We start from the raw sequence: 22981 nt of genomic DNA, 5'->3' as shown, positions 1-22981 counted from the left end.
AAATCAATACCAAGAGAATATTGTTAGGGGAGAGAGTTTGGGAGCTACTTTCTCTTACGGCGAAAACTGTTAAGAGAATTGCCTGCTGATCACGAATATCTTAAAACATTCAGTGCGCAGTTTATCTACAATTTTAAAAACCTTTTTTCTTATTCTTATAAGCTAAAAGAACCAAAAGTTTCATTCCTAACAAAGCATAAGTAAATGTTAACCTTCCATTTGGAAAAATTTAATTGTAAAATCAATTAAATTTTGGAAAGAATCAATCAAAATTACATTGCATTCTTTAGTTTTAGCCACAATGCAAAATTACTTCCTTTTCGAAAATAAAAATTACTTCGGATAGGTGGTACTTTTGTGGCTATTAAATTATATGAAGAATTAAAAAGACATAGATTCTTGTGAAGGTTTAAAGTGGCATATTGCTTCTAAAATAACTTTAGAAAACCTTATATCAAGACTTCCATTCGCACACACTTAAATAGTTGATGGTCCTCTAAATGTTTAGGCTTTTTACAAACATTACAAATTCAGTTTTTATTTTCTCTCAGGTCCATTTCTCATCTTAATGATATGCTAAATGCAGGGTTTACACTAAGAAGATCCTACTTTTAGCTTACCATCAAGACGCGCAAACAATATTCCCATTATCAATGATTAAAAATGCTTAAAAAGGACTCCCGCTTAGAATCACTTCTTCAGCTTGGTGAACTTTGAGGAGAACTCGTAGATGCCCACAGAGTTGTTGTTCTTCTGGTCGTACTCCACCCAATCGTCCTCGGAAAGATCTACCTCCTCGAACTGCTGTCCATTCTCAGAGGATGAGACCCGCCATCCGATGCGAGGCGAGAAATCCACGGGCTCCGCGCCGCGGCACTCGAAGACCACTATGGTCTTGAATCCGCCGGAGTCATCCGCCGTGTAAGGAGCTGTGGAGTGGGATCAGTTAGGAGGTTTGCGGGAGATCTGGAGAAAGCGCACCGTTCGACTTCTCCACGATGTCGATGCTGTTCTCGCGACTGCACATCTTGCACTTCATGAAGAAGTTAAAGCCGGCCGCATTGCGCGAATCCTGCTGCACGCGCTCCGACTCGGTTATGTCGTGCCATTTGTCCGACTGCTCGCCGCAGTTGCTGCACTTCAGTTTCAAGAAGAAGGAGTAGTCCGGATGACAGGTCTCCAGCTTGTCCACGTTCTCCAGCGTGGCGGAAATTTGGAGGCCCACACGCACCATTTCTCAAAAAAGTCAATGTTTATACTTCAGGGATTAGAGGAAACCAGCTGATTGGCAGAGTGGCCAGATTGCAAGTCTTTGCTTTCTGTCCCCGCAGTGGCAACGCCGACAATGAGAGTGGAGATTTTTCCGCACAAAGCGTAGGAAACATAAATAAAAACTTGAAATAAGTATAAATATGGATCTGAACCTGAAACCTTCCTTGGCTGCCGACGAAATGTTTTCCGAAGGCCCCGGCTACATGGAGATGGACGAGGTAAGTCCTCACAAAGCTTCACCTTGTGTTATTGAAAAAAGTGGTTCCCAAGTGAAAAGTCCTAGATCAGCATCATATGGCTAATATTGGCATGTCGGTCTTCTTTCAGATTTACTCTTATACAGTTTAAAAGTTAGCTATGTAAACATTAATATCCGATTTCTTGAGCACATGCAAGCACCTACTTAAATGAATTGGAAATCCGCTTGGAAAGGCCGACTGTATCTCATACCTTTCATAGCAAGTTTCGAAGTTTCAATCAAATTTTTTCTGTTTCGTTCTGTGGAGTACATTATTTAAAATCCGTATAACTTATCCTACAGATAAAACAAAATAAAGCTGTACAAAATTCACCCATTTTTCTAAGATCACAAGGGCATACAAAGCGCAGCATACCGAATATAATTGTTTTCTGAATTTGAATCCTTTCAGTCCGGCGGAGCTACAGGAATGATGATGGACCATCTGCCCTCGAACGATAAGCACGTCCACTCCGACTTCTACAATGATTTTGACGATCTGTTCGACGATGACAACTGGGCCAAGATGAAATCCGATCCCAAACAGTAGGCTTCACAGGATACCCACATAGTAATCAGCGGATTGAAAGATCAGCGACTGCAGTTCGTTCTTCTATCTGTTTTACTTTCACAATCATCTGCGATTTTCGGTGTATAAAAAATTGATTCAACTATTGTTTAATCGCTATATTATATTCATTTGGTTCGTATAACTAACGTAAATTGCCATGTGAAGATAGTGCCGAGGTGGATTGAACTTTGGCGTAGCGTAAAATCAACAAAATGCATAATTTTGTACAGAAAACGAAACTAGTAACTAAATTTACGATATCGAACTGAGTTGCAGGTGGAATGAAGCAAACGTAATTGAGATAAATACAAATGTACACGATAACCTAATGGATCCATTGAGTGTGTTAACCAACTTGTACGCCCGGGCAAAGCTATCCGTCCAACGGGGTGCCCAGGTAGACCATCGATACCTCGGTGTTGCCGTAGACAGCGGATACTGTGGGATAGAGCTTCTTGTCCGGCAGGCCTAGAAGAGGAAATGCATTGGTTGAGTAGTGCCATCACCTCCACTGGCGGACCGTTTTGCCTTACCTCGGAAGGCCACGCCCAGGAACTCGTAGTTCTTCTCGAACGACAGGGTGTTGTCCTCGCAGTCGAGAATGACGCGTATCCGCTCGCCCACCTGGTACTTGGGCGCGTTGTTCAACAGCGGGTAGCTGCCCTGCATGTCTCCATTGTGCAGCAGGTGGTTCTCGACCAGGTTCCAGCCCCAGCTCTGGTCGTCGGAGCCGAGAAGGGCCACATAGCCGTGGCACTGCAGCGCCGCCTCCTTGGTGGATATACCGATGACGGCCACGGTGCCCAGCGGTCCTTCCCAGATCACCTCCCAAGTGTGCCGACCGTGGCGGAACCCGATCTTGCCCCGGGCCGCATCTGTGCTCTGCGCCACGGGATTGCTGTCGGAATAGAAGGATGTAAGGGCATAACTGCGACCGTAAAGGGATTCGAGGTCCTCACCGATGCAGGGTGAACCCGTTGGGCTTGATGTACACATTCCGGGAGCAGTCGTTGGGGCTCCAGGCGTGGAAGTACGCCCGCAGCTTCGTCTTGTACGTGGAGACCGAGGCCAGCAGGTCGGACTTGAGGGCCTCCTTGGGCAGCTTGTTCAGGCAGTGCCAGCGCCACACGTCGCTGTTCTCGTCGTTGAGGAAGTGGTACCAACTCTTGCACACCTGCGAGCAGTGGCTGAGGTCGTCCAGCTCCAGGTATGAGAAGATCACCTCCAGGACATTGTAGTTGCACAGCGCCGCCACCGGGTCGACCATTGTGTGCGGCTGCTCCTGTGCTGGGGACTTGTTAAATAGCTGCTTCGGTTTCCCTGGGCCTGTAGTTTGTCATTTTTCCACACCAACCAACAAAAAAACTCCAGAAATTCGCAATTCGACTCCACAGTGTGGCCGTCGCGGCCTACCAGTCGAATACCGCTCGGCCGGACGAAGTGGCCACTTTGTTTACATTCGCGACCAGTGTGGCAAAGGGACGGCGGCAGCCAGCTGCTTGCAACACTGCGTAAATTGATGCGTAAATTGGCGCGCACTGTCTGCCATTTCATTCGCACCCGCACACAGCCTGCTTTGCCTTTCCCACATGAAAACGAAAAGCAGCCACTTGGTGGAAATTTTGTGACCATTGTGCTGCGCTTAGAAGTCGTCCGAGCTCGCGAAGCCACATACCGTTCGAAAGCCAAGAGTTCGACGAATCTTTTGCCACCATCCGGGTGAAAATCGAAGCGCCGCAAGTCGCGAAAAAGGCCACCGAAAAAGGGCCGCCGTTGTGAGTGTGTGTGACCAAAGAAAAAAAAATGCCCTGCCGCTGGAGGTGAAAAATGCGCTCGCCATTTTGACTCGGGCGACAGTTTTTGTACAAGTGCGCTCGCCGCCGCCTCCGTCGTCGTCGTCGTCGTGGTCGTGGTCCGCATCCGGACTTGCACACGTGCCCCAGCCCGTGGCTGCAGTACGTCCGCCCACCCACCGCCGCCCTTCCGATTTTCCCGTGCACACGTTGCGGCTACGGCACGTAGCCCCGTCTCATCTCTGTTTTTGGCGGTCCACCTGGCGAGCGGTAAGCGGTAGCGAAAACAACAACAACTGCTGCTCCGGCTGCTGCTGCCCCACCAACAAAAATGGCGCACTCGACGGGCGGTACGGTGAAGGCCGACGAGGTGAACTTCTTCTTCCGGGACGAGCACGGTAAGTGGGCGGGATCCCGTGGCAGGATTTGGCTGGCAGTGGCGGTGGCGGTGGAGGGGTGCACTCGCCCCCATACACTCGCACACACGCCCACACCCACACACACTGGCACACTCCACAAAGTTGCATGGGCAGCGTAAAACGCCATCTTTGCTTTTTCGGGTTTCTTTTGCCTACCATATTCATCGTTTGATACGCTTTGGGGGGAGACCAGCGAGACGAACCGAAAAGAGTGCTAGAAATTGGCAAAAAGTAATAATAAAAGACAGAGAGACCCCCGCGAAATAACAACTAAAATCGGTGAGCCACCCAACCCCGCCCCCTCTGCACGCCCATCGCCCAGTTGGCGCGCTCACTCACACACACACTCGCACACTTGCACGCGCGTTTTCTCCCACTTTTTTATCGGGCGGCGAACAGCTGATTATTTCGCCGCTACTGCGAATTCGCTTTGAGGATTTTGCATTGAAAACAGCGGACTAGCGATTGCGGATTTGAGCTACTACACATGCACATGTAGCTATTATTGCAAGGGAAAATAATAGATTCAACTTCAAGTCAAAGTATCTGGACTGCGTGACATTCTGCAAAGCCTCAGCGAGTGCGAAAGAGAGATATATAGAGAGAGAGCGGGGTGAGAAAAAAGGCCAAAACAAGAACAACTCTGCCACACACCAACACACGTATGCAGCCACGAAGCTGAGGCCCAAAACAGGCGAGCGCAAATAGGTGTAAGCGCTGTACACGTGTGTGCTCGCCCGTAGCCGCGTTTATGCGGATTCGCCGATTGATGATTCTAGAAAAGTATATCATTGAATATTGAAAATTGAATATGAACTAGTTGTGATCACTTCTAAGCAAATAAATCTTGAAAACGAGGATTAGTTTCCACACAAGGTTATTTTGTTAATACCAAACTAGCCGCAAACATTCTATAACATTTTTGTTGGTAGAATAACAGTCTGTTTGATAGAATTTTAAAACAATCAAACAAACCTTTTGTGGTTTTAACCCCGTTTGCGGTTACAAATACTCCTTTGTAGAGACTGTTAGAAACCTAAACAAACTTGAAGATATTTAAACTGTTGCGTAAATATTCAATGTAGCAGATTGGCAGCTGGAAGTATTTATAGACAAAAACCCCTTTGGTTAAAAAAAATATAATCTTTGATCTGATATATTTTAATATTCTTAAATCAAGTAGCCATCGCATGAACTCCATTTCTGTGGGATTTCAAGCACGCATAAACGCAGTATATCAGCGTTAGCTGCCCGCTCGAGTTGGCGACAAACCCGGTTGGTGATTAACTACATAGAAGACTGGTGGGGTCGAACTATGGAGTCGCCCTCGCAATTTAAGGGAACTTCCTAGACCTTGAGATATTAGTCCCGCCGAATTTAAGACCTCGAGAGTCACCATCTGGTTGGACAGTCTGGTATAGGCCCGTGCTCAACGATGTTTAAGCCCGCCGTGAGTCTGAGTCATTTGCAGGTGTTTGTGAGAGAGCTCGTAGGTATTTTTAGCGTTCGACCCTTTGCTGTTTTTGTTTTGGGCTATCTCTATTCTTTTTTGGCCACTTGCTTTGTTATGATTATGCAAATATCGAGAGAGCGACAGGTGAATAATTACTACATCAAACGAAGACTATGTAAAACTTGAAATGTTTAGAAAAGCCGGTTACACATCTAGATATGGAACTATACGAGTTGCCAATATTGGGTTGGTTCTTAATCGGGGAGTTGTCTTGTGGGTTTCTGTAGTGATGCTACCTTTCTTTAAAATGTTAATATTTATACTTAAGTTGGTACAACAACATCTGATAGTTAAGACACTTGGGAATAAAGTCCGAAGTTTTGATATAAAATATTACATAAAATAAATATTTTTTGAGACCGCTGGATAGGAGGACTGACGGATTCTTAGATATTAATATTTATTTTGGTTTATCTGGTAGTTGAGTCACTTGGGTATAAAGTTTGAGATTTGAGATGAATAAAATTGTAAATCAAATAAATATTTTGTTATATCACTAGATAGGAAGACTGACGGATTCTTTAGTATTCATATTTAAATTAGTTTAATAGGTATCTGATAGTCAATTTCCTTCAGTATAAAATTCAAAATTTCAATATGGAAAACACTATTGTAAATCAAGCAAATATTTTTTGAAATCACTAGATAAATACATCGATGAATTCTCAGGTTCTTGGTGTGCAACGTTTTTGAAGGGATAACTTGCAATGCTCAATACCATTAAGTTAATCAAAAACACTGCACTGGTTCGAAAAAGATCGTCATGTCATCATCGATTCGGGTTAATCCAACGGATAGACTTCCGTTCTGTGGCAAACATCGTGCCAAGTCACGAACTTTCATAACGAACCATCTCTATTTGGCTAAGGTTCACCTTCGGTCACGTGCTGCCCATCTCTAATGTCCAGGCGATCTGGTTTCGGGTTGTTTGTGCGCTTCTTCATCTTTATCCTTGTCACACCGTTGTTAACACACGCACACCACCATTGCACGAGTGTGCGTACCGGTGTGCGTGTGTGTATGCACCCCAATCTTACTGTGCCGCTTGCCCTTTGTTGTTGCATTCGACTCCAGTGCGCTTCATTCGCTCCATTCTCTTCACTTAGCCTAATTCGCCGCGAGGCGAAAACAACGCATCGTTGATAGTACCACACACACTCGTGGCCCTCACTCACTAACACCCTCACACCCGTGTGTATCTGTGAAAATACATGCAGTTGCGTTATCAAAGAAGGCAATTCAGTCGCGTGTTATGTGTATATCCCAAACTAAGGAACATCCGCATCTCCGTATTTCCCATCCCGCAGGACAAATAGCCAAGATGCTGAAGCCGGCGCAATCCAAGTCCGAAGTGGAGGGCGGAAAGCCCGTGGCCGTGGTCTACGCCACCGGCTCATCGGCGCGCAACAGCGGAAATGCCAGCGGCATTGGCAACGTGGGACGCATGGGCGCATTTAGTCAGATGGTGAGTTTGAAACGGTGCCTTAAATTCAGGAGAGCTAATGGTCAATCGGTTAACCAACAGGGTTCCAGCAATCAGGGGCAGTTTATACGGCTGCAGGACAACGGGCTGTCCATTCCAAAAACAGAAGGTAGGACTCCCGGACCAAGAAGGTCCTCCTCCTCCTCCACCTCCATCAGTAAATACATGTATCCCTCCTCCTAGCAGGTACTACCTACACCACCGTTTCGGCGCAGAAAACAACAGGCGCAAGCAGTGGTCTCTATGACTTGCCAGTGAAGGGGGAGCGCTATGTGAAGTTTACGCCAAATCCCTTGAAAATGAAATCAAAACTGTAAGTAGCCACCCGAACGTAGTCCAAGGAGATCCTAACGCCTTGATCCTGCCCACAGCCATGCCATTCAGAGCAACTCCTTGCACTCCATGTCCGCCTCCTCATCGTCCGTACAAAGGAAACGCAAGCCGGACAAGGCCGGCAAGGGGTTGCGCCACTTCTCGATGAAGGTCTGCGAGAAGGTGGAGGAGAAGGGCAAGACCACCTACAACGAGGTGGCCGACGACCTGGTCAGCGAGGAGATGAAGAACAATGCGTACGACAACAACTGTGATCAAAAGAATATCCGACGTCGTGTCTACGATGCGCTCAACGTGCTGATGGCAATCAATGTTATCTCCAAGGACAAGAAGGAGATCCGCTGGATAGGGCTGCCCGCGAATTCGGCCGAGGTGGGATTGGCATTCACCCGAGCACATCTGAAATACTAATGGTATAATTTTACCCTTGCCCCCTTTTCGCAGCAATTTCTGGCCCTGGAGGAGGAAAACAGTCTGCGCCGCGAGCGCATCAAGCAGAAATACGAAATGCTGCGCGAAATGATCATGCAGCATGTGGCGTTCAAGGGATTGGTCGAGCGGAACAAGCGGAACGAGAGCCAGGGCGTGGTGCCCTCCCCCAATGCCTCGATCCAGCTGCCGTTCATCATCGTGAACACGCACAAGTCCACCAAAATCAACTGCAGTGTGACCAACGACAAGTGAGCCCACTTCCAGCCATTTATTAGACATGGTTTCTAACATCCGTCTTCCGTTACAGGTCCGAATACATATTCAAGTTCGACAAGACCTTCGAAATGCACGATGACATTGAGGTGCTCAAGCGAATGGGGTTCCTTTTGGGTGAGTGGGCTTAATAAGGCAAAGCTTTAATCGGAAATGTAACGCTTATGTTGTCAATCTTAGGACTGGATAAGGGCGAGTGCACGCCGGAGAACATTGAACGAGTCAAGGCCTGGGTGCCGCCGAACCTCGGCAAATACGTGGAAGGTATGTCTTTCCGCTTTCCTCCAACTCCCCTCTTACAATGTCAAATTTGCTACAGCCTACGGAACCGGCAAGACTGGCGAAACCATGTACGAATCGGACGACGAGGATAACGAGTTCAACGGGTACCTGGAGTCAGCCAACGAGTCCCAGAGCTTTGCACAACACTCGGCACAACACACCACCGATGGCGAGTTCAAGCTGGAGATGGATGATGACGAGCTCGAAGAGGAAATTGATTGAGCTGACGGTGCCGCCGACATTGCGCCAGCCATGGCCGATGCGGACGCGGATGCGGATGGAGGAGCAGATGCTGATGCGGAGGATACATTTAGTTTTACGTTTATCAACGCTTTGTTAGGTTTGCCACGCCCCCCTGGTTAGGCGGGAACCCCCTCCACTCCACTCCACTTCACTTCACACCCAATCCGACCCACCACCCACACACACAATTGGTTTTGTTTACTTCGTAATGAGACTATTAAATTATACATCTCGCAGCGACGAGGAAGAAGATTCGGTAGTTCATGTATGTACGTGCAGTTCGCATACACAGTTTGTACTTGTATCATTGAAGATTTATGTTTAAGCTCAAACGTTTTTAAAATAATTTGTCTAGTTAAGCACAACGCGTATTTTAATTCAAACCACATTTCACATATGGCAATCCCGCAAAACCACAGGCCCAAGCTAATGTTCACTCTCTTCTTAGTTGTTATGAGTCTCCCTTCTCCCCAATTGCCTTTTCATGTTTGGGTAGGCATAAGTGAAAGCGATAATGTTATGGGTAATTGTCTCTAAATAATATAATATACCAAAATTGTACACATAACAGCAATGAAATGCAATTATTTTTAGAATGCCACGAGCAGTTTGAACTGCAGACAAGAACGAACATATGAGATATGTTTAATTTGCTTACGCCCTTCGATAAAACAATTGTTTTAATTTCTCAAAGCCCACATTTTAAGTTGACAACGGAGAGCAGATAATTGCGACATAATCAACCTACCTAATTAGTAATAACAATTAAAACAAGATATACATTTTCAGAATTTGTATTTATATTATTGAACCCTCTTCAAGTGAATACAAAAGCATACAAATACAAATTAGTAGAAAGTCAAGTATAAGGCGTTAACAATTAAGTGTCGAGCATGTAGTTGTGTAATAAATCGAAATAATTAATTGCGCGGATGCAAAGGAAATTACAAACAAGTGAGACGAAATCGAACCGAGTGACAAGTTAATAAAGAAGAAATTTTCATATTGTACAATATGATAAACCGAAAATCGCACCGCATTCCCCTCATTTTACTCGCACACCTTTCCGAGAGCAATTAACCTGTAAGCAACCTGAGAAGCCCCTTTACAACTTAAAGATTGAGAAAATTTCCAACACATTTCCCGATTCCAAGCCACGACATTTGGTTAATGTTTACTTTCATTGGGATCGCTGAGTAATTAACATTTACAACTAAATGGAAATATACAAAAGGCGGAAGCTAACCTAAAATACAAAGACGTACATATACAGAAGCTGAACCGAACTAAATTTAAAGCTAGTTTCCGGTGGAATTGCTCTGCTCAGGGGAATCCCTCACCCAGGACAGCTTCCGTCGTTGAGGGCGGACCCAGAGGCGCCTGCTGCCGGGCCGCCAGATTGAAGTCGTAGTTCATCTGCTGCTCCAACGGCGGAGAAGCAAAGGCTCCCGCGGACAAATCCATCAGTTCGGGCTGTGGCTGGACGGGCTTCATGTGGTCCTGGATCTCCTGACGCATTTGCTGGGGCGATTTCACATAGCTGATTGGAATGATGCCGGAGGTCTGACCGTCTGTGGTGGCCAGGGCCCAACCGGTGTTGAGCAGGTTAAGGGTCTGCTGGATGTCGCGGGGGGCCACATGGAGCGTTTGGCCGGCGCGCAGCGAAAGCTCGCTCTGGCTGCGTCCCACAAAGTCGTAAACGGCCTGGGTCTGAATCGGTGCCGTCCACTTGGCTGGATTACGGGCTAGGCGGGATGAAAACAGGCATTATTAGTGGTCTTATCTTAACAGGCCTTATCGGACAGATTATGGCACATGGAGCAAAGTGCTCTCGATTAGATAAACGGGGCTGTGCAATGTGCAAGGCTTACCTTCTTCCTGGGCGGTGTTCGTCACGGTGCCCAGCAGCTTCATGATCAAGTAGGGAGCTGTGAAGATGAAGCTGATGAAGGCCAGGACCGGCCAGGGTGAGCTCCCCTTTCGTGGTGCTTGAGGTGTTCCTCCCGCCTGGGGATTGTTGTCGTTGAGGGCCTCGGCAAAGGCCTTTTTGAAGGCCGCTGACGAAGGATCCAGATTCGATAGTCTCAGCCAGAAGAGGATCCTTCAATGATATATATTTTAACATACGGCCTTTTGCACTCCTGCAACACACTTACTTTCTGTAAATCCAGTTCAGGCCCCTGAAGATTGCGAAAGTCGTCCAGAACTGGGCAAACACACTGCGCAGCCGTCCAAAGTTCGCCGCCACGCCGAGAATGGCCCGAAAAGAGCTGGTCAGCGCGAAGAACGTTGAGTCCAGCATGGAGGCAATGTTGCCGATGGCCGACACCAGGGATTCGATGCTCTGGAAGGCCGGCCGCGAGCTGGCTTCGGCCATCTGAATGAATCGCTGCTCCGGATCATTGGCGCCCAAGGCTCCGAATCTGTTGTAACCCCCGCCAAAGCCTCCGCCGTAGCCGCCTCCGTATCCGTAGCCGCTTCCAAATCCACCCATTCCCCCGTATCCGAAGGCTCCACTGTTGAAACCGCCGAATCCGCCGAGACCGTAGTTGTTTCCTCCGTATGCACTGCCCAATCCTCCGAACTGTTGTGTCTGCTGGAACGGTGACTGCGGAAGAGGAGGGGGCTGCGGCGGACCGGGCAGCGCCCTAACGTTTCCGTACGGAGTGCGCAGCACTGCCTCCGCCGGATGTCCTCCGCTGGACACGCCCCCTCCGAAGCTGCTCGAGGGCGGCAGCAGGGGCGCCTCGTTGATCACGGCACTGCGCAGGTTGTTGTTGTCGACCATGGCGACGGGTTCCGACTGACTCAACTCCGGACAAAAGGAAAATTGCTGTGAACTTTACCCCTCCGCAGGGCAGTTGCTTTCGCACTTTCAGCTGCGGCACTCGATTGCCGACTTCGGCTGTCGAATGGGCGGGCGGTAGGTGGCCGCTTCGTGAGGGTTCGCTTGTTGTTATTGCCCCGAACTCCAGCGGAAGCTTATCAAAGAATTCTGGCGAGGTATTTGTTTAATAATTAATCAATTTCAGCAGTTGTACCGTTTTATCTGTTTCCAGCTAGATTTAGCGGGATGTGGCTAGAAATGGACAACTAGGGATGGGACTTTAACAAGGTTGCCAGATGAGGTTCCAATTTTCCCGCTAGAAGTAATGATGGGACCTTAATTAAAAATCTATAACTTAAAATCTATAACTCAGGAACTTTTGCTCTTCCCAAACCCCGTGACGGTATAATTTTTTTTAAATTAAAAATCTTCGGTTTCTCACTTCACGTCTCAGATTCGTGAAAATCGTTAGGCGAAGTTCTATACATTCGGAATATCCTAAATGAAATAAGAAATAATACTTTTTAGAGCGAGGGCTGACAGCCCTGCAGCGCACTACCAACTCAAAAATGAACATCAGCTGTTGAACCAGTTCGCCACAATATGAGTTTTGATGCTGATTGTGATGAGTTTATTCAAAACAAACTATTCCGGACCAGGGGGAAATGTGGTAAGATAGCCACCAACAGGTGTGCTTTGAAGACCAAATATTGATCCTAAATAATCCACAGCAATATATGCGCGCCAATCGGATGTCTACGTCGCGGTGAAGCAAAAGTCCACTTTCCGAGCCATTGCACCCACTTTGGCCATGGCGGAGAGCAACAACAATGTGATAAACATGCGGCATGACATTTGGTTCCACATATCGATGCACATTGACCCGGAGGACGTGCAGACCTTCGCCCTGATTTGCAAACAAACCGCCAGACTGGTGGCCTCGCGGGCCTTCTGGCGCAATCTCTACCGGCGGCACTGCACCGGAGCCACCTCCGGTTGGAATCTGGATCTGCCCGCCCAGCTGCAGCTGGAGCAGATCCGCAACTGTGATATCCGAGCCCTTAGAGCCCTCGTCATCGAGGCTCTTTTCCACTGCCACCGTCCGCTGAAGGTTCGCCTGGAGCAGGGCTACAACCTGGACTGGCTGGTGCAGCGCATCTTCGTGTCCTGCTGGCAGACACAGTATCAGTGCCTGTGGATCATGTGCTACAAGTTCTGGAACAGACAGCCGCAAGTGCAGCGCGAATCAGAGATGGATAGCAGCGAAGTGGTGAATGATTGGGAATCCCTGGCGGAGGATGATGAGGGGCAATTAGAGCCCACCCTGGGCAATCCCAACGAAGGAGTGGTTCTCCTTATTGTGCTGTGCCGCCACTTTGTGCCCACTCCCAATCAGTTGTCCTACAGCCATCAGGAAGCACGCTTTCGACTACGGGCCACCCGGGAACTGCTATGCACGGACATGCGAGCCAAGAACCTGGAGCTGGACTTCTCTGAAGACGGGTGCCAAAACGTATCTGTAACCGTTAAGTATGCTCGCATCGAAAAGTACAAGGTGTTGCCCTGGTGGCATCCAGACTTCCAGAGATTCGTGAAATAAAACCCTAACCCCGACTTGATGCATCGATAACAAGCTACAACAGGTCACAAACTTCTTATCTACATTGTTGTAGTGTTCGCACCTTATCTTAAGTGGTACCGCCCAAACAAGTGTTCAACATCGTAAACAATTGTCTAGCATTGATCGTTTTTATTCAAACGGACTCTGGAATTACATGCTTCTGGAGGGAAAAAATCACATATGCATACCGTACAAGTAAAACAATCAGGTGCATCGTCGTTGTAAAAAGCGATTTTGTTTAGGGACTACAACTGGAAGAAGACTGTTCATATATACACACACTTTTATCTTAAACATAACATTGGGTGCCACGATTACAAAACATGAAGGTGGTCGTAGTAAATTCCGTTTCTCGGTGTTCGGTGTCTTGTGATTAGAATTAGTGGAAGCTTTTCCGGGGATTATCCTACACTTTGCCCAGAAGGTCGTGGCCATAGGGCTTCTTGCGGTAACCCTTAAAGGCGAACAGTTTAAATGCCAAAACCATCATCACAATGCAGAAGGCGTACAGGAGCATGCCCATCCGCATGTCCATGTCGGTGAATACGCTGGAGATCTGTCGCTTCTGCCGCATCTTGTCCGGCGTGGGATGCAGCAGCTCCTCGCGCTGCAAACCGTAGCGGCTCACGAACTGCGGATTGTGTATGTTCTTGAGGAAGCCCAACACGGCGTCTTTGTTCCACTCGATCTCCAAGTTCTCCGACTTGGTGCCGGGTGCCCGGTAACATTCGCTGCAGCTGTCCGGCGAAGGGAATTGTTTCTTTGGGAACTCTGGATCCTCGGTTTCGTCGCCGGCAAGCCGCTGGTTCACCTCATTGTGAGCCGCCCACAGCCAGAGAACCGCCTCCTCCTTGTTCGGCACGCTCCAGATTTTTCGCCTCGATGCCATTGCCTGTGAATTGTACACAACTTCAATTACTCAATGCGTTCAAGTAACCAAAAACAACTGTTGGCACAGCTGCAGATCAAACTACAGTGGTACCTCACGTTGGGAACCCCAAAATCAATGGAAAAGGTTGATAAATGTAAATCTACCCGCCTTGATCACTGGGCTTTCGGAAAATCATTTGTATGAACTAAACAAATGCTTAGCTGGGAATAAAGCGTCTGTAATAATGGACGGAACCGTTCAATTGTACTCCCTAAGCAAGCTCTTTATCACATACAAATGGTCTGTTAATAAACTTCACCTTTTTGGGGTTTTTAAATATTATTTTCCAATTTTAGTAGTCAAGAAAACAAAGCCTAGCTAAATTAACTGGTCAGTTGAAGGGAATCAGTAACGTCCCTTAACGTAACGTAAACTTCAGCTAGATGAGGTAGTGACAGTAATTTATTTGAAACCAATACTCCCTTGTTATCTACGAACACGACTTACAAGTAATAAGCCTACAAAGAAAGTAGTCGTATGACTCACGGATTATAAATAACAAATAAAATCTCGCCTTAGAGCTGGCTGAGAAAAACTGACAATCATAAACAATGTGACTATATATCGTGGCTACTCAATTAGTGCTCGGGTTATACAAGCCGTGTACGTGTAGCAATCAATCAATACAAGGTAAGCACCAAAGAACACAACAGAGCTGCTGATCCCAAGTCTGAATTTTTTAATTAACGCAGCATTTAAATAAATTCAAGTCTGGCTCTTTTAACGGCCTAAATTTGACGTAAAATTAGTTTTCTGGTGAAAAAATTGAATTGCATGCATGGAAAATTCCGGCAGTCAGCACTCAGGTCTTTTGTTTGGTAATCAACTATCCTCCCCTCATAACCATCCCCTTCCTAATCAGCAGTATTGTGGTCATTGGCACGTAGCTTTCCGCCCGCTGACTCACCTGAAAGTGCTCGGAGCACTCTGTGCAGCCAAAGAAGTTCTTGATGTAGCCGTGCATAGCCTGCAGGACCTCCAACGGATCCTGGGACTCGTCGTTGCTGGCCGCCTGAACGGTCATGAAGTGGAACAGCGTCCACAAGGAGCAGCTGAAGCCGCGCAGGCGTGGACTGGATCCAGTGCATCCCACAAAATGGGTGGAGGAGTAGACGGGAGACAGCTGGCTCTCCAAACGCTTCAGCTCCTCCTCGAACTGGCTGCCCGTCAATTGATCATTGAACTGCACCACATAGTCCTTCAGCTTGGTCACCAGCTGATGGCCATTGGCGCTTAGCGGGTTGTAGCGCTGCAGCACGGCCAGGAATCGCTGGAGGGCGAGCAGTTTCTCGCCGCTGATCTCGCTCACCTTGGGCACCTCGTTGTGCAGGATTGTGCGAATGGCCTGCTCGAGATCCGCCTGGTATACGAAGTGTTTGTTTCGGTGCACTTCCTGGATTATTTCGTTCTGCCCAGTTGCCTTGGTCGCCGGCTTGCCCAGCTTCTGGTGTGGCCTTACGGGTCTGGGGGTAACATTCATTTTGCCCAGCACTTCCTGCAGCTTTTTGGCGTAGGATTCACCGTTTGCAAATTCCGGGGCGTACGCCGTAATCTCGCCCTTTCGATCCACCAGGCTAAGGGGCAGGTTGGCAGGATCAATCTTAAACTTGGCGGACACCGCAGGATCTATGACGCGGCGGACCTCCACCGCAGGCCATTGGGTCATGAACAGTGCCACCTCGACGCCCAGAGTGGTGTTCTCTGGTTCATGGACCACTGCCACGTACTGCCTGTCTCTGCTGAGGCCTTCAAACAAACTGGTGACGGAATCGTTCTCCGTGAGGTAGTGCAAATTCGGCCAGTAGGAGTTGTTGTGGCTGCTGGTCAGGTTCTCCGCGGCCACCATTCCCGCCAACAGCTCACGGATCTCGGTCACATCCTGCGTCATTAGGTTCTGCCCATAGTGCTTGGCACCAGGCTGGAAGCCGGGGCCCAAGTAGCGCAGCGTGGGATAGCCCATCACCTCGTAGTCGCGGCAGACGCCATTGTTCTCCTCGGCGGCGCAATCGATGGCCGCCACGATGAGGACCTCCGACCAGGGCAGCAGGTGCTCCGCCACCGTCTTGTAGGTGGGTGCGAATCTGCGGCAATGTCCGCAGTATGTGTTGTAGAACTCGACGAGAGCCCCGCGATTTTGGTCCAGCACGGTGGCATTGAAGTTGTCCACCGTCAGGCGCACCACCTTGTCCCCGTCGTCGTAGAGCCCCAGTGAGGGATCCTCGGGAGCGGATTGCTGCTTGAGCAGCGCCTCGTAGCGCGGAAGGGGAACGCCCGCGGCTGCGAAGGCCACCAGAAGGGTGACTACTGCTGTAATCGCCGGCTGCACCACCGACATTTTACGGATTTTCCGAATTTGCGGGAGCGGCTGTGATTCGTACGGAATGCGATGTGGAACGCGACTGGTGCGATAAGATTCTCAACTTCAGCGAAGCATTTGGAATGTTTTACGGTCGCAAACGGTTTGATTAACTGCTGCACTCCCTCTGGGGATGTGCGCGTGACTGGTTTCTCACGCACGCACGTGTGCCGCTAGAAACTAGATAGAAAAATAAGGTATAACTTAATATTTACACTTTTCTTTTTTAAATTTATAAAAACCAGATGAGTCGTGAAATGTTTTAACAATTTCACCCAGTAAATTTACTTAGCTATTATCGAGTATCGGAAAACTAACCATGAACTTTCACATCTCTAAGTCTCAAAGAAATTTGTAACGGCGAACTGGACTTGCTGGAACCAGTAACAACTAAAGAACTTTCTGAACCAATAAAATGTTATTGTTAAAGGTGTAGTTAAAACACTGATATATAATGGAATTAAAATTATTTTTACTTTTTTTTGACAATACGGTTATTTTTAAACCTACTAAACAATAAAACAAAAACACCTTTAAAGAGGTAAGGGGTCGTGACGATCGCACCTTCAACATACAAAAGTTGTAATATACAATTTTGGGACAAAAAATGATTGTACAACCGACTAAATAAATAAACTTTCTAATTTCTAAAATACACTTTCAAATGAAGATTTCTAAGGCCTTGGTATGCAATTTTCTTAGTTTTTGCGATACCTTTTAATTGGTGCAACATTCGCTACTATCAGACCATCACAGAATATTTTCAATTCTGCGGCTATATACAGAAGTCGACTTCACACACTCTCATGGAGCTCTTCGTCACTACGTGAACTGCCGTCCACAGTGATGGGCTTACTTATAAAGGTACCGTCTTATCAGATATTTATGAATTACGGCATTTGACATTAAAAGTCGCTACAGTAGTTCCAACAAATAAATTTAAATTAAAATACTTTTAAGAAAATTAAATGAATCAGAAAATTCAAAATAATAATAAATAAAACCTAAAATGTTTGCTAATATAAATTTGCAATCAAATATTTCTAGCAGCCCACTAACAAAATTGGTAATTTAAACATACGGGTTTGAACACATTCAGTCTTATTTAACGCTGAAACAGTGGTGGATCCAAAATGTGGTTGTAAAGAGGATAAAAAAAAATTTGTTGAAAAGAAATAAAATTTTTTGCATAAGATACATTTTACATGTACTTTTCAACCCGAAAGGAGGATTTATCTTCCATATCCCCCCTCCCCCTGGATTCGCGCATGCCATGACATATAAGCATTTTAAAGATTTAAAGAAAAAACAAGGAAGAACGCTATAGTCGAGTACCTCGACTATCAGATACCCGTTACTCAGCTAAATAGAGTTATGCAAGCAGCAAAGCTAGATTAAAATGCGCCACCTACCGGCGGTATACAGATTTAAGCGTTATGGGCGTTAGAGTGGGCGTGGCAAATTTTTTTGGATCAATCGATAGGTATTGACGAGACCAATACATTTCAGTTGAAATTTTTTATCTAGCATGAAAATTGTGGGCGTCACAGGTTTTCGCGGTTTGTGGGCGTTAAAGTGGGCGTGGCAAACTTTTTTTTGGGTCAATCGATAGGTATTGATGAGAACAATACATTTCAGTTAAAAAAGGTATACTAGATTCGTCGGAAAGTATGTAACAGGCAGAAGGAAGCGTTTCCGACCCCACAAAGTATATATATTCTTGATCAGGATCACTAGCCGAGTCGATCTAGCCATGTCCGTCTGTCCGTCTGTCCGTCTGTCTGTCCGTCCGGATGAACGCTGAGATCTCGGAAACTATGGGAGCTAGGCTATTGAGATTTGGCGTGCAGATTCCTGAGCTTCTTACGCAGCGCAAGTTTGTTTCGGCACAGTGCCACGCCCACTCTAACGCCCACAAACCGCCCAAAACTGTGGCTCCTACAGTTTTGATGCTAGAATAAAAATTTTAACTGAAATGTATTGTTCTCATCAATACCTATCGATTGACCCAAAAAAAAGTTTGCCACGCCCACTTTAACGCCCACAAACCGCGAAAACCTGTGACGCCCACAATTTTCATGCTAGATAAAAAATTTTAACTGAAATGTATTGGTCTCGTCGATACCTATCGATTGATCCAAAAAAAAATTTGACACGCCCACTCTAACGCCCAAAACGCTTAAATCTGTATACCGCCGGTAGGTGGCGCATTTTAATCTCGCTTTGCTGCTTGCATATCTCCATATAGCTGAGTAACGGGTATCTGATAGTCGAGGTACTCGACTATAGCGTTCTTCCTTGTTTTTTTTATTATCTTATGCTATCTTACGGTTAAAACTATAAGCTAAGTAGATTTTAGAGACTTAGCAGCAGTAGGCCCTAAGCTCGCTTAAGTTATATTACTAATCTTTATAAAAATGTTATTTATAGCATACATTTTATATAGATGGAGAGTTTTTTTTGGTATGAAATCATCCTACATTTAAACTCTTTTGAATTTTAAGACTCCGTTACATTTCACCTTTTTAAAATAAATTACTGGTTCCTTTTCTTAACAGTCTCAACAGGTTAACATTTCGGCCGTATTAACAGTGTTACCGTTAGCAGCACTGCCGAAAGGCGTTTAGCAACACTTTCTCAGCTGGGGGCGTAGAAATAACGGGAGCAAAATGATTTTGCGCTCGTGGGATCGGGTTAAGCCTCGATCCATGTCGGATTTCGCATGTTTCCTCCTGGTGGCGATCTTCGTGCCCGTGACGTACGTCTTCCAGGTGACCATTGTGATGCCGGAGCTGTTTGCCATGGGGGGCGTTTGGTACACTATACTCTGGGTGGCCAGCCTGTTCCTCATCTTCAACATCACCTCCAACATGCTGGCCTGCATGCTGGTGGACACAAGCATTCGAAGTGGGTAAATAGCAGACATATCGTGATTCCAGACTGAGGTTATCTTTTTAGAGGAGCTCCTGAAGCCACCGGTGGATCCCGGGCAGTTGGCGCGTTGGCACATTTGCCACGATTGCCAGACGCTGGTTCCTCCTCGCTCCTGGCACTGCGAGGTGTGCAATGTGTGCGTACTGAAGCGGGATCACCACTGTCGGTTCACCTGCTGCTGCGTCGGACACCACAACTATAGGTACTTCTTCTACTACCTGGTCTACATGATTATCGGATCTTTGGCGGCCGCAATCTTTGAGAGCATCTACCTGTGGCACCTCCATCCAGACATCTACTGGCGCTGGTCCACACTGTTCACCATCTTTGGGCCCGTCGTTAGCCTTTTGCTGTACCCTAGCTGGGAGACCTTCTATGTGGTCATTTACGACCTCACCCTGCTGGGATTTGCCATATCGTCGCTGCTCCTGGTCTTCCACTGGTCCATAGTCAAGAGCGGTTCGGTGACGAGGGAGCGGGGCACCAGAAAGTACGATCGCGGCTTGCGAGGCAACCTTGAAATGGTGCTTGGCAAGCGGATGCATCTCACCTGGCTGTCGCCTTTTCTACGCAGCGATCTGCCCCACGATGGGGTGAACTGGGAACCCACAGCCGCCTTCTCTCCGAAGGAGGATTAGTTCACACTTGTGCCCTTACCATCCTTGGCACCAACATCGGATTAATACGGTATAAGTGGCGTTTACTTGTATTTATTTTATATCAAGATACTAATCATTAAAATTGTAGGGTCGTCACTTTAAATCTTAAAGTTTAAATCATTCTAGTCGATACCTGTACCTCAATATGTATTATTTTACCTGTGTAGTATTTAAATTTTCTGTTCATTCTTTAACTCAATACTAACCATTCACTTGCATTAAAATGAAAAAATATGACCAAGGGGAATTAGCTTGTAGTCACATTTTAACAACATACAATTTACATATAACAGTACAAAAGCATTTCGTTGACATAAAGCTTTACTAAATATCGAGAATAATGTGTATTTAAAAGGTCTGTTTAAACATTGGTTTTATTGAACCAAAAACCGGGCTTTAGTTTCATGGTAATTTAACAAATTTCTTTACATCAATTAAAAAAGTATATCATAAACACATGGCTTTATTACTTATCGAGGAAACTTTCGCCTACCAGCGATTTCAGCTTGGACAGGTGTGCTTCGTTGAGGGTAAATCCTTCGTGGATTCGTTTGGCCAATGTCCTGGAATCGATGTTGTTTTCAACGGCGTATTGCAGGGCGACCAGCGCCTGACTGGGTGACTTCTCCTGGACACTGGCCTCCACGAACTCTTGCAGAGCACTTTCGGCCGGTGTTCCGGGAATCCTGTGCTGGTTTTTGTCGATGTGGGATAGCACCTCGGTGGCCTTTTCGTAGTTTCCACCGCGAACGAGCAGCGTGAGGATGTCTCCCAGCATTTGGCCGGTGAAGGAGACCTTCCGGAGGCGTCTGATTGAGTCCTCTACCTTCTCGTACATATCAAGGGCCACCTTGGCGCCCTGCTCTGGCAGCTGTTGTTGCGCAGGGGATTCTGGATTTGGCTTATTGTCCACCAAGATGCGGAGAACACACAGTAGAAGGCTCTCCCGGTGCGTGTGATCGAACACCACCATGTCGGACCAGATGCGTGGCACGTGCTCCACACCGCCATTGATCTCAATTGCTCTCAGGATTTCCTCCATGATACCCGGTTCGGGGATGTAGATGTTGGGCACCAGCAAATCGTACGTCTGCATAAAGTCATCGATCGACTCGGTTTGACAAAGCAGCGCTAAGTAATTGCGATAGTAGATGGACTCCTTGAAAGAGTCGCCTATCAAATCATAGTTCTTGCCCGTGTGCAGCAGCTCGTCCACCTTCTTCGCCAGCGCTTTGTCGTGCAAATGATTGCGACACACGTCCATGGCGGTGGCAAAGAAGTACGTGTCCTTGGGATGCTGAACCTTGAACTCCTTGCCTGCGATATCATTAAGAATGTCTACAATAACGTGGGATACTGGTCCTCTTTCTCGGCAGAATATGATCAGGAGGTAGTAGTAGGTGCCCAGGCTAGGACTGACATCCAGTTTCTTGAATTCCGGCAGAACCTGGAGGGCAGCGGTGCGTGCCAGCTTAAAGTTTCCGAAGGTGCTAATGCACTGAAGAACCGCGTTAAGGGTGCCCAGATTGGGCCTCAGCTTCTGCTGCGACATTTCCTGCAGGAGCTCTGTACAGAGCTGCCAACGCTGCTCGGCCGTGTCCTTCAGGAAGTTTACTATTTGGATAATGGAATTAAAGGTGTTTGTGTCCAGCTGGATCTGTTTTTCGCCGGCTTCCTGGAGCAACGCATAAGCACGCTCGCACTGCAAGTACTTGGCCATTCCGCGGATAAGGGAGGCGTAGGATTGCGGCGTCTTTGGTTCTATTTCGGAGTATAGTTTCTCTGCCAGATCGCCGTCTTTCCAGGTCTTGCCGCTCCGCTCACGGCGGCGGTTGTTCTGCATAAACCAGCGCTCCTCGATGTATTCTTCCGGCAGCGGTTCCTGATTGTTGTGGAAGCACACCAGCTCCAGAAGACTTTGCTTAAGTTCGGGGCTGATTACAGTTCCCTTTTGTTCGAGGAGGTTGTAGACGAGGACAGCATCCTTGAGCTCACCCTGGGCAATCAGTTGGCGGAGGGAGCTCTCCTCCACTTGGGAATCCTCGGTGTAGACCATGCTGGGAGCGAATTTCTCGATGGCAGGCTGAGCCTCTTGGTGCTGAGGGATGGGAAATGGTTAGCTTGTGGTAAGGCTCCTGCTGGTCACTCACCATAAAGAGCTCGCGGTGCTCCTCCTTGATCCACTTGGCTGCCTTGCGTCCCGACTCCTTGGACAGGGCATAAGTGCGCTTCGCCGCATTGGACATGGGTATGAGGAATGGGTCGTCATGGTACTTGTAATGCGGCGCAGTGTGGTCCCTGCCCACGGTGGCGGCCAGGGCCTGGAGGAGATCGGTGGGCGAGCGCTCGATCCGATTGGGAATCTCAATGGGGGAATCCTCCGCCGGCGCCGCTGTTGTGTAATGTGCTCCGCTGGAACTCAAGCTGCGCGCGATGCCAGCCTTTGGCAGCAGTCTCCACTGGCGCGAGAGGTACATTATTGAACAGCTTGGACACAAATAAACCCGATTTTCAGTTATAAAACCAAAAAAAATTAAATGTTTTTCTGGTTTTGAGTGGGTAAAATGCAGGTGCTTCTTCTTGCCCAGAAAGTGTGGCTGAACAGCTGTTCGTAGCAGCCGAGTTAACAGCGAGGTTAACAGTGGTTAACAGTGGCGTTACCCGCTACACAACACTATATCAGGGTTACTGCAAATAAAGTCAGCGCTAGATTTAAAATGTCTATCTTATCTTGTTTTAATCAATTTAAAAAATATATATTCTCGGAAACGAAGTTATATGTAGCATAGTTATTTGTTGAA

The 22981-nt window shown here is 47.3% G+C and overlaps 9 protein-coding genes across 10 annotated transcripts; 4 read left to right on the top strand and 5 right to left on the bottom strand.

Moving 5' to 3' along the window:
* Positions 1-503: 503 nt before the first annotated feature.
* On the bottom strand, positions 504-1282 carry LOC108019661 (UPF0587 protein CG4646). Its single transcript, XM_017087552.4, has 2 exons — positions 982-1282; positions 504-929 (listed from the first exon to the last, which is right to left on the bottom strand). The coding sequence occupies exons 1-2, from the start codon at positions 1232-1234 to the stop codon at positions 691-693; spliced, it is 492 nt and encodes a 163-aa protein (XP_016943041.3). The 5' UTR covers positions 1235-1282; the 3' UTR covers positions 504-690.
* Positions 1283-1347: 65 nt separating this feature from the next.
* Positions 1348-2410, top strand: LOC108019799 (COP9 signalosome complex subunit 9 homolog). Its single transcript, XM_017087801.4, has 2 exons — positions 1348-1490; positions 1923-2410. Exons 1-2 carry the CDS (start codon positions 1413-1415, stop codon positions 2058-2060), a joined length of 216 nt encoding a protein of 71 aa, XP_016943290.1. The 5' UTR covers positions 1348-1412; the 3' UTR covers positions 2061-2410.
* Fsn (F-box synaptic protein) lies at positions 2183-3491 on the bottom strand. Its single transcript, XM_017087800.4, has 3 exons — positions 3041-3491; positions 2615-2979; positions 2183-2549 (listed from the first exon to the last, which is right to left on the bottom strand). The coding sequence occupies exons 1-3, from the start codon at positions 3346-3348 to the stop codon at positions 2455-2457; spliced, it is 768 nt and encodes a 255-aa protein (XP_016943289.3). The 5' UTR covers positions 3349-3491; the 3' UTR covers positions 2183-2454.
* A 155-nt stretch (positions 3492-3646) lies between these two features.
* Dp (transcription factor Dp) lies at positions 3647-9420 on the top strand. 2 transcript variants are annotated; one of them, XM_017087796.4, is made up of 9 exons: positions 3647-4272; positions 7114-7271; positions 7332-7398; positions 7473-7602; positions 7661-7994; positions 8067-8302; positions 8362-8444; positions 8508-8591; positions 8647-9420. In XM_017087796.4, exons 1-9 carry the CDS (start codon positions 4206-4208, stop codon positions 8829-8831), a joined length of 1344 nt encoding a protein of 447 aa, XP_016943285.3. In that variant the 5' UTR covers positions 3647-4205; the 3' UTR covers positions 8832-9420. The 2 variants fall into 2 exon arrangements, with proteins under 2 accessions (XP_016943285.3, XP_016943286.3); XM_017087797.4 differs by having other exon boundaries at positions 3648-4272; positions 7476-7602.
* Positions 9421-9999: 579 nt separating this feature from the next.
* Pex13 (peroxin 13) lies at positions 10000-11924 on the bottom strand. The gene is made up of 3 exons (XM_017087798.4): positions 11009-11924; positions 10724-10953; positions 10000-10597 (listed from the first exon to the last, which is right to left on the bottom strand). Exons 1-3 carry the CDS (start codon positions 11638-11640, stop codon positions 10176-10178), a joined length of 1284 nt encoding a protein of 427 aa, XP_016943287.3. The 5' UTR covers positions 11641-11924; the 3' UTR covers positions 10000-10175.
* Positions 11925-12194: 270 nt separating this feature from the next.
* On the top strand, positions 12195-13330 carry fsd (transmembrane protein fates-shifted). Its single transcript, XM_017087947.4, has 2 exons — positions 12195-12349; positions 12411-13330. Exons 1-2 carry the CDS (start codon positions 12283-12285, stop codon positions 13277-13279), a joined length of 936 nt encoding a protein of 311 aa, XP_016943436.1. The 5' UTR covers positions 12195-12282; the 3' UTR covers positions 13280-13330.
* A 79-nt stretch (positions 13331-13409) lies between these two features.
* On the bottom strand, positions 13410-16706 carry Qsox1 (Quiescin sulfhydryl oxidase 1). The gene is made up of 2 exons (XM_017087946.4): positions 15139-16706; positions 13410-14192 (listed from the first exon to the last, which is right to left on the bottom strand). Exons 1-2 carry the CDS (start codon positions 16564-16566, stop codon positions 13707-13709), a joined length of 1914 nt encoding a protein of 637 aa, XP_016943435.3. The 5' UTR covers positions 16567-16706; the 3' UTR covers positions 13410-13706.
* A 674-nt stretch (positions 16707-17380) lies between these two features.
* Positions 17381-20634, top strand: LOC108019879 (probable palmitoyltransferase ZDHHC24). Its single transcript, XM_017087950.4, has 3 exons — positions 17381-17451; positions 19146-19494; positions 19546-20634. Exons 2-3 carry the CDS (start codon positions 19257-19259, stop codon positions 20157-20159), a joined length of 852 nt encoding a protein of 283 aa, XP_016943439.1. The 5' UTR covers positions 17381-17451; positions 19146-19256; the 3' UTR covers positions 20160-20634.
* LOC108019878 (small ribosomal subunit protein mS39) lies at positions 20537-22780 on the bottom strand. The gene is made up of 2 exons (XM_017087949.4): positions 22331-22780; positions 20537-22278 (listed from the first exon to the last, which is right to left on the bottom strand). The coding sequence occupies exons 1-2, from the start codon at positions 22655-22657 to the stop codon at positions 20647-20649; spliced, it is 1959 nt and encodes a 652-aa protein (XP_016943438.3). The 5' UTR covers positions 22658-22780; the 3' UTR covers positions 20537-20646.
* Positions 22781-22981: the final 201 nt, after the last annotated feature.

This window comes from Drosophila suzukii, chromosome 2R (assembly GCF_043229965.1).
Source record: "Drosophila suzukii chromosome 2R, CBGP_Dsuzu_IsoJpt1.0, whole genome shotgun sequence".
NCBI classification, from domain to species: domain Eukaryota; kingdom Metazoa; phylum Arthropoda; class Insecta; order Diptera; family Drosophilidae; genus Drosophila; species Drosophila suzukii.
Note: the sequence above shows the minus strand (reverse complement) of the source record. Positions and strands in the feature narration are given on the sequence as shown.